The sequence below is a fragment of the Dromaius novaehollandiae genome, chromosome Z (genome assembly GCF_036370855.1).
Source record: "Dromaius novaehollandiae isolate bDroNov1 chromosome Z, bDroNov1.hap1, whole genome shotgun sequence".
In the NCBI taxonomy this organism is placed as follows: Eukaryota; Metazoa; Chordata; class Aves; order Casuariiformes; family Dromaiidae; genus Dromaius; species Dromaius novaehollandiae.
Genome location: NC_088132.1, coordinates 102,016 through 111,419, shown reverse-complemented (window position 1 = coordinate 111,419; position 9,404 = coordinate 102,016). Strand labels below are relative to the sequence as shown.

The following is a 9,404-nucleotide window of genomic DNA, read 5'->3' as shown; positions in this document are numbered from 1 at the left end:
TCAGCAAGCTGCTCTCAGGAGTGGGGGTGCCTCTGCTGCCCTGGCAGCCCCAGCTGTCCCTGAAGGGGCTGATGGCCATGCCCCCTCCCCAGTTTCTGATGGGCTGCAGCTGTGGGCCCTGGGGCTGGGATGAATGCCAGGGGGAGCTGGTGGGGGTGGGATGAGCCCCAGGTGGGGCTGGTGGCCATGGCAGGGGGTGGGCACCCACCGGAGCTGGGGCTGCAGTTGGGGGAAGCTCGTGCGGGGGCCAGCCTGTGACAACGGAGCCATGGCCGAGCACTGCCTGCTGGGACCGGCACAGCAGCTGCCCCCCAGAAGAGGTGAGCGGGGCCCGGGGGCGCCACACTCGGGGCTGCGGGTTCTGCATGTGCCGGGGGTCCGGGCGGATGGGAGCGTCCTGGGTGATGCGGCACAACCGGGGAGCACCAGGGGAAACAGCACTAGGGCTGGAGGTGGCGGTGCGCCGGGGCGGTGGGGGCCGAGGACGTGGTGGGGGGAGGAAGGGGGTGCGGCGGGGCTATGGTGCGGTTTACTGCGCGGAGTAGCGCCGGGCGGGGGGCGTGTCGGGGAGAGGGAGGAGGAATCGCAGGGGAAGCCCCAGGGAGAGTCGCGGGGGGGCAGCGGCAGTGTCGGAGCTGAGCCGGGGCCAGTCGCGGGGGTGTCGGGGGAGCCTCGGGCCGGTGCTGGGGCTCGCGGGGCCGCGCTCGGGGCTCTGCGGCGGTTTCCGGGGGGACTGGGGAGGATGGCAGGGGGGGACGGGAAGGAAGAGGGGCGGGACGGAACGGAATCTCCACGGCGTCAAACCTCACCGAGCGCTGCGGCCCCCAGCATGCCGGGAGCAGCAGTCTTCCGGCACTGGGCTTCCGGGCGGCCATGTTGTTTTGCGCGGCATGCCGGGAGCGGTAGTCTTCTCAGACTGGGCTACTGGGTGACGATGGCGGGCGGGCGGCAGGTCTCTGCCAGCGGGGTTCCCACCAGCCGGCCGCGTCGTGCTCTGTGGCAGGCCAGGAGCTGCAGTTCCAGGTGCCGGTGCCTCCTCAGCCCTGCAGCAGTGAACTGCTGTGTCTGTGTCTTACCGGACATGTGCCGCTCATGCAAGAGTCCCTATAGGTCATTGGGGACAGTGGAATTTCCCTGGTTTTCCCTGGTACAGGGCAGGAAGCATTTTCCATCTCTGCTGTGACCAGGCAGGGTTGTCCCCAGGGGCTGGGGCTGTCCCTCTTGGAAATGGGGAGGGCAGGGAGAATAGGAGGGACGCTGTGGGTGTTGTCCGAAAAGTGGATTTGTTGCCCGGTGTGCAATAAGCCAATAATTACACACTGAGGAGAGACATTTGCTTATTTATTTCAGAGTTGCGCAAGCCTGGGTGCTCAGTGGTTTCCCACAGATCAAGCACCTCAGCTTTTCAAGTAGCATTTATACAAACAAATTGCCGGGTTTGCAACTTTCCCTTTTACACTGATTTGTTAGTGATTTACATACAACTATAATTTTGCTTACACACCATTTTACTCCTACGCATGCTCAGGGGAGGGGTCTTCACCTGGGCACTGGTCTTTTTGACCTATGGGCGTGATTTTTTGTATTATAATGAGGACAGTTCAGTTAGGGATACCTGGACCTCCAATTCTTTTCCCAAATTGGCAATACATACCTAGAAATAAAACATTTTGATTTAATGTTTCTTTTAGGGCTTTAGCAGTTCTAGGATGCCTTTGATTAAAGACTGCTTCTTTTCAGAACATAGAGATAGAAGTTATCCTAATCTGCCTAGTTTAAACAGTATGAACATTCTTTCTGAGCTTCTCAGGGTTGTCTTGTAACAGGGTGGCCCCACGTGGGGGAGTAGCAAGGGAAGAGGCCAGGGTGCAGAGGGCTATTGAACGTGCCCCTTCCCTGGGGAGCAGGGTTGGGGGGAAAGGAAGAGGTTTGGGGCTGGCTGGGGCTGGTGGCAGGAGTGGGGCAGCGCTGCCCTGGTCCCCCCCCTCCCCCGCCCCCCCCTCCGAGTGGGAGGGAGCTGGGACTAGGTCCTGCAGGAGCTGGTGGCGGAGCAAGGAGTTTTGTGCTATCTGGGTCCCTGGGATGGCTGTCAAAAGGGGGACGCTTTCAGCACAGATGATGGGAGTGTGTGTGCCCATGGCGGGGGTTGTCAGGAGAAGTCTCTTTGCACGGCAAATTCCCCAAAGGCGTGAGAGCCAAGCCCGGCACCCAGGCAGGACAGTGCCGGGAGAGTTCCCACGCCTGCTCTCGAAGCAGGCAGAGCAAAGCTGTTGTGTTGCATGAGGCTGGGGCCGGGCAGAGCCCCAGCATGGCTGGGCCTCGAGGAGTGTCTCTAGTGCCATTCCGGGCATGCTAGGCTTGGCTGAAATTCTGCCGTGGCTCCAGGTATAGCACAGGGCAGTGCCAGTGTGAGGAAGGAGAGGGAGAAGTGCTCACGTCCCACCTGAGCCCTCTCCCCCTCCCTTTCAGGCTGCAGCACACCAAGCGTCCCAGACAAGAGCCCCACGCGGGCAGCAGGCAGCCAACAGCACCTGCCCTGGCTTCTGCCCTTTCTGCCGTGACACCCGGCACCCTCCGTCCAGCCCAGCTCAGCCTTGTCCCTCCCAGCGCAGCCCAGGCAGGATGCTCTGCAATGACCAGAGCAGCCATCCGGATCCTGCTCTCACTGCAGCCCCCTGCACTGGAGGCCAGTGAAACTGGCAAGCAAAGCCACAGGCACACTCCCTAACCCTGATTCTTTCGCTGCTTCTCTCGAGGGTGGCACTGGGTGCTGCGCTGCAGCAGCTGGCTCTGCCAGGGCTGCCTCCCCCGGTCAGGGCAGGTTCCCTGGAGGCTCCTAGGTCAGCACAGCCCATGCGTGCGGGCTGGGCCAGGTCAGGAGAGGAGGGCTTCCCCAAATCCCTGTCTCGGTTCGTCACCTCTTTCCTTTTGCTGGTTCTCAGCAGCTGTCAGCAGGGTATTCGTACTGCTTTGTTTTCCCTGTGGTTATGAGCTGGGAGCAGTCTAGAGCGTGGGCTGGTGACGGGGCCCTCTGTGTGCCAAAGGAAAGGCTGGGGGAAATGAAGGGTCGCCTTAGTCCCTTAGCCTTAGCCTTAGCCTTAGCACAGCCGGCACTGCAGAAGTTTTAGCAGCGACTCCGTGAGATGGCCTGGACCTGCACCCAGCCCCACTTTGCCCCTGGGCACCTGAGGACTTGGCAGACACGGAAGAGCAGCCTCCTCTGCAGTGCCCCTGCCAGGGGAAGAAGCTTTTCTAGCTATGCCCGTCCAGCGTGTGCAGCAGACACTGGCTGCCAGGCACCGAGGAGGTGCGTAAAGCAGCAAATAGAGAGCAGCCCAAGAGCTCTTTGAGCAGTCGGCAGCCTATCCCCAATCACTGGCTTGGCCTTTCCCTCCGCTGAGGGCCTCCCGTGTGCCTTTTGCTGTGCCCCAGGGGCCTCTGCAACACTTCTGGTGCAGAGAGGGGCCCTCTGGGCAAGGCATGGTGTGGGCTGGGTTCTCCGTGTGCCTTTTGGTGCAACCTCAAGGGGCCTCCAAGTTCATTTGTTGCCTCCCAAGAGCCTTCGAGTGCCTTGTGGTGAGTCCCGGGAGCCTTTGATTGCCTTGCTGTGCACGCCAGAGGCTTTTGAGAGCCTTTTGGTGCATCCCTGGGTGCTCCCTGTGCCCTTGGCATCTCTCAGGCCCTTGCCGTGTTGTTTGTCCCACCGTAGATTGCTCTGGATGCCTTTCAGTGCCTCTCAGATCCCTCAGGGTGCTTTCTGGCATGGCCCCATCCCTCTCGGGATGCATTTCAGTGCACCCCAGAGCCTTCTGTGTGCCTTTGGTGAGCCCCGTGGTCCTTCCGCTTGCTTCTTTCATGACCCAGGGGCCTGAGTGAGCCCTCTGGGGATTGAAGAGCTACATACGGCATCAGGGAGATGCTTGACAGTGTTCCCCAGGGGGAAAAGCTGTCTCTGTACAGCCAGACAAAAAGCTGCCAGCAAACCGGACACGCTTTCTTTCCCCTGCGCTCCCCAAGTGGGTGGGAAGCTGCCGCTGTCCTTCTCCCCGTGGCTCCTTCCCTTTGCTCTCAGCCCGCCTCCTGCGGGCACCTGCCCAGGGAGCCTCTGGGCAACGTTTTGTCTGGGAGAGTTTCTAGATGGGCTGTTTTGATGAAAGGTGGCTGCAGGGCCCAGGAAGAGGGTTTTACTGCTCTGATGCTGCTCTGAAGGTGCGCAAGGCACCTGTCCTGTGTTTCAGCAGGGCGGTTAGCAATCCAAGCTAGCAAGCAGAAATGGGCTCCATGCACTGTCCCAGCCCTGGCCTGCTCCCTCGGCAGATGCCTTCCCTCCAGCACAGCAAGATCCTGCCCCAGGGATCTCAGTGCTGAGGTTGCGAGAAGGAGCTGAGTGCCTTCGTGGGCCCCCCCCCCCCATTCCCTGCCCCCTAGGAGTCTTCCAAGCAGATCCCTGAAGAGGCCAAAGTCTGCTCTCCTGCAGGCCAGGCTTGTAATGCTGCTTTTTGCCCCGCTCCTTCCTCTCAAGATCCTGCGCGCCACCATCACCTCCTGGTCACTGCAGCCAAGGCTGCCCATGACCTGCCCATCCCTGACCAGCCCTTGCTTCTTTGCAAGCAGGAGGTCCAGCAGAGCCCCTGTCCTCCATCACCACTCTCAGGAACTTGTCCTCAATGCTCTCCAGGAACCTCCTGGATTGCTTGGGCCCTGCTGCGTTGTCCCTCCAGCAGATACCAGGCTGATTCAAGAGGAGTGCCCCAAGAGGACCAGGGGCACTGCTACTCGTAGCTGTCTGTAGATGGCCTCATCTACCTCACCTGCTTGGCTAGGGGACCTACAGCAAACTCCCACAACAATGTCACCCATGCTGGTGTGCCCCTGTGTCCTTACCCATCAGCTCCCAGTCAGACCACCACCCACCCCCAGGCAGAGCTCCATGCGTTCCTGCTGCTGCCTCCCACGCAGGGCGGCTGCCCCTCCTCGCCTTCCCCGCCGGGCCTCCCTAAAGAGCCTGTATCCATCCATCCATCCACTGCACCACTCCATGCGTGCGGGCTCTCCCACCACGTCTCTGTGATCCCAGCGAGACCACAGCCCTGCAGCTGCACACAGATCTCAAATTCCTCCCATTTCTTCCCCTTGCTGCAGGCATGAGTGTACAGGCACTTCACAGAGACACCCAAGGGTGCTGATCTCACAGAGAGCCCTCCAGGAGCCCTGTGGGGTGCCGGGTGTTGGCAGGGCCCTGGGGATGCCAGGCCCACGGTGAGGACCTCTGGCTTTGGCCGTGCTCCCCAGCGGGTGGCTGGTGGTGGCGATGAAGCAGCCCACAGGGTGCCCCGCTGGAGGAGAGGTTTCCTTCGGGGCTCATCGCCTTCACACCTCATCCCAAGTCTGTCCCCGTGGGGCGCTCATAGAGGGGCTGAGGGCAGGGGCTGGGTGCACTGCTCAAGGGGCACCAGAGGAGGATCAGAGCGGCTCTGAGGGGACCAGGGCATGCTGAGGGCAAAGAGAGGTGCTGCGGGTGGGGGGGCGAGACGGCCCTGTGCCCCCGAGGGGACGCGCCCTGCCCCTCCCCGGGCTGGTGACAGGCCGCACGCACTAGGGTGACAGCGGGGCCCTTTGTGACAGCGCTCCTGTGACACCCCGCAGCGTTGCCAGGTGCCGGCGTGGCCTCAGCTCCACAGTGTCCGCCAGGACGGCGCCGGGACAGGGCAGGAGTGTGCAGGGCTGGCGGAGGAGCCCCCGAGCACACCCACGTCTTTCCCTGGCACCCCCAGGCAGCCCCACGGAGCCTTTGCTGTGTCCTCCAGGATGGCGGAGAGACCCCCCAGCCGCCCCAGGGTGGCCTGGCAGGAGCAGGTGGAGGAGGCCGGGGTCCTTGCGGAGAGCAGCAGCCAGCCGCAGCCCCATGAGGGGTGTGTGCCCCAGGCACTGCTGATGGGTGAGTGAGGGGGCACCGCTGCGCTGGGCAGGCCGGGGGCTGTGACCCACCCCGCTCTGCCACAGCCTCCCGTCAGGCTGCTGCGGGCGCCCTGGGGCCCTGAACGTCGGGGCCTGCTGGGGCTTGGCAGCCCACCGCAGCACAGCATCCCCCGGGGGCAGAGCAGCAGAGGGGACCCAGCTCCCGCTCCCTGGGCCGGGCAGGGAGAGGCAGCTGGGGCGGCACCAGGCAGCCATGCACTAGGGACCTTTCCTGCCTGTCTGCGAGCGAGTTCCTGACCTGGAGGCGCTGACCTGTGCTCCAGCGCTGCGCCCCACGCTGTCCGGTGCTGTCCCGTCCCGTCCGCTGGGCACCTCCCAACCCTGACGAGCCCAGGGGAGATGGGGTCTCCGTGCCCCGTTGCTGGTGCCTGGCCCAGGGCTCGCTGTGTGCGGGATTGCAGGCATGCAGCTGCGCAGAGGGCTCGGCTCTCCCCTCTCCTCTCTTTGCCAGCCCTTACAGCTCTGCCTGCTCTCTTTCTCCATCAGCTCCCAGCCTGGCTCTTCCCAGAGAGGAGGCGGAAGCCCTGGAGCACCTGCATGCCTTTCTGAGCCACCGAGGAAAGGTACCTGTTGCCCTTTCCCTCTGGGCTGTGCCTGCATCTCCTGGTGGGTGCCTGCGGGGGTGCCATGCTCAGAAGCCCCCCACCCCCACCCCAGCCCCCTCCCTTCTGGGGGCTGCTGGCTGGGGAGGGCTGCTCCCTTCCAGGTGCCCCACACTTGGCTGCAGGCGCTGCAGTGCTGTGGTGCTGCTGGCCGTGGCTGTGCGCCTCTTACGCTCTCTGTTTGTCCCTCTGCTCCTGGTACCAGGAAGAGGCCGAGAAGCTGCGGTTTCTGGCCTCTGTCTGCACTCTGTGCACAGCGGCCAGCTCCAACGCCTGGTTACGGGAGCAGCTTTGGCTGTGCAGATTGGAACTGGCTGAGACGCTGGAGGTGAGGGGACCCCCGGTCGGGCTGGTGGAGGGGGCACTGGCACACCAACGAGGGCAGGATGGGGGTGTGCAAGCACAGGGAGGTGTGTGGTCATGGCTCGTGGGCGCAGCCCTTCTTCCCACTGCGGGGCTGCAGGAGCCCCTGAGGACCCCTGCGAACTGGGCGCTGGGCAACGAGGGGGCCGCCCTGAGTGTCAGTGCTGGGATGGGGGCACCCGGGCTCTGCCGGGCCTGCAGGCTGCTCGCTGGGCACTGGCAGCTCCCATGGCCCGTCGCGGCTGTGCTCTCCAGGTGCTGCTGCAAGAGGAGCCCAGCGACCACATGGGCAGTGCAGTGCGGCAGCAAGTCATGCTCGCCATCAGTGCCATGAGGTAGCTGCCCCAGCTGCTGGCTTGGCCCAGGCCTCCCCACCATATGGCCCCGATGGCCCCAGTCCTAGCAGGGAGGCATCCCCCGTGCTGGGGCAATCTGCCAGTGCCGTGTGCTGGGCCTCTGCTCTCTGCTGGGCTGGGCCCGAGAGTGGTGGAGACGGGAGGGCAGACAGGGCCCTGGGGCTACCCTGTGTCTCCTGGGCTTTCCCCCAAAGGGTGAAGCAGGAGATGGAGAGGGCATCGGGCCCCACCTGCCAGGACTGTTGCCTGTGCCTGGCCAGCATGCTGGGGGCAAGAGGTGGCTCCCCCACCTACTGCACGTATCCTCCCCGGTCTCCCGCCCCAAGGTCCGCAAAAACCTTCTCAGGGCATAAAGGGACTGCTGCCAGCCTCAGGGACTGAAAGGCTCCTCTCTCTGCTTGCAGCAAAGTGCATCTGGTTCCGGAGAGCGAAAACAACAGCCTGCTGCATGCCTGCTTCTGCAGCGTCTTCTCCCTGCCTCCAAGGGAGGATGCACAGAGCCTGAATGCTTCCCTCTACTCCAAGGTATGCACTGGCTGGGCTACGGAGGCCTGCCAGGCTCTCCGGAGTGGTCCCTGGCTCGCCTGTGCTGTAAGCTCCAAGCTGGGGCAGGATCCCAGCTTGGCTTTCCCACCCGCCTCCCTTCTTCCCCTTGCCCCAGGCAGTGCCGCCAGGCTGGGCCTGTGCAGCAGCTCCCCTGTGCCAGGGCCTCTCCCTGGGCTCCGCAGGGCCATGGGTGTCCCCCTCAAGCAGGAGGAATTCGAGCCCCTCTGCGGCAGGCGAGGGGCACTGGGGAAGAAGCGCCTTGACCCTCTGTCCTCCTTGCAGACCCTGGACGCCATGGACAGCATGCTGCAGGTGTTGGTGCTCAGCTGCCCTGCCTCTCAGCTGCTGGAGATGCAGATCATCCTGAAGGTCTGGTATTTGCCAAGAGTGGGGTTCACAGGGCCAGTCCCTCACCGCGAAGGGAAGTTACACCCTCAGGTGACCCCCGCCCCCTCCCTGCCCAGCACCAGTTGCAGAGAGCACGCTGTGGGGGGGGGGTCCCGGCTGCCTTGCGGGAGCGGAGCTCTCCACGGCGCTCTTCCGTGAGCCCAGTGTCTCCTGGCGGCAGTCAGCATCCCTTCCCCTCCCCTCATTCCTGCAGTGTCAGGGGAAAGTGCTGCCCACTGTGCCTCCAGGCCAATACTGTCCCAAAGCTTCCCTGGCCCCAAAGCAGGGCAAGGAGTTGCAGCCTCCTCCCTCGGCCCCACACAGTGGGCAGCTGCCACTGCTGCCCCTCGGCTCCCCCATCCCTTGTGCTCTCCTCCCCAGGGCCGAGCAGGGCGGCGGCCCCCTGGGACCTGCCCATGTCAGGCTGGAAGCTTTGCCCCTGGGACTTCCTCCTAGGCCAGCACCCTGAGTGCCCAGCAGCAAGGTGGTGCTGGCCCCAAAGCCTCCTGGTACTGGGGAAGGCCCGGAGGGCCAGTTTTGGAAAGGAGCAGGAGCTGCGGTAGCAACGGGCTCCGGCTACCAGCGTGGCCACAGCAGGTTCACCTGGGGGATTTGCCCCACTGCTGCGAGGCCCTCTGGAGGCAAGAACCTGCTTGCAGGCTTTGCTCCCACTCCGAGGATCCAACGCATAAACCTGGCCAGGCATTAAGCAGAGCTGCCTGCCTCGGAGCAGCAGTCAGGGCGCAGGGGAGACCAGACCAGCAGCTTTTCTCCTCGCAGGTCCTGCTGCCCTTCACGGAGTCCAAGCAAGCAGCTGCGCGTGTGAGGGCCGTGGGGCGGATTGCCAGTCTGGTGAGCTCTTCCTTGCTGCAGGTAAGGAGCCTCTGGTGCAGGCATGCTCCAGCCACCCCATGACACCTTGCCAGGGCCCCGGCGTGCCCTGCAGGTCCGGGCTGCCTCCGAGGGAGGCCTGGGCAGAGGTCAGGGCCCTCAGCAAGACCCTGCCCAGAGGCTAAGATCTCAGCCCTGCCTCTTTGGGTTTCCCGCTGTGGTCCCAGCTCCCTCATGAGCCGACTGTGCCGCCAGCCCTGCGCAGGGCAGGCCTGCCCTGGGCACAGGTCGTGGGCCCAGCAGGTGTGGCAGCCCTCCCCGCTCTCGGCTGCTGCACGGC

At 63.9% G+C, this 9,404-nt stretch overlaps 1 protein-coding gene across 1 annotated transcript; it reads left to right on the top strand.

The window, feature by feature from the left end:
* Window positions 1–234: 234 nt before the first annotated feature.
* LOC135324856 (uncharacterized) lies at window positions 235–9,302 on the top strand. Its single transcript, XM_064501858.1, has 8 exons — window positions 235–320; window positions 5,808–5,938; window positions 6,466–6,542; window positions 6,787–6,909; window positions 7,705–7,825; window positions 8,129–8,215; window positions 9,014–9,106; window positions 9,292–9,302. Exons 2-8 carry the CDS (start codon window positions 5,809–5,811, stop codon window positions 9,300–9,302), a joined length of 642 nt encoding a protein of 213 aa, XP_064357928.1. The 5' UTR covers window positions 235–320; window position 5,808.
* The last annotated feature ends 102 nt before the right edge of the window (window positions 9,303–9,404 follow it).

Coding starts and splice junctions, on each gene's coding strand:
- LOC135324856 (XM_064501858.1), top strand. CDS start 5,809: ATGGCGGAGAGACCCCCCAGCCGCCCCAGGGTGGCCTGGCAGGAGCAG. Junction 7,826..8,128: donor ATGCTTCCCTCTACTCCAAG/GTATGCACTGGC, acceptor TCCTCCTTGCAG/ACCCTGGACGCCATGGACAG. Junction 8,216..9,013: donor AGATGCAGATCATCCTGAAG/GTCTGGTATTTG, acceptor TTCTCCTCGCAG/GTCCTGCTGCCCTTCACGGA.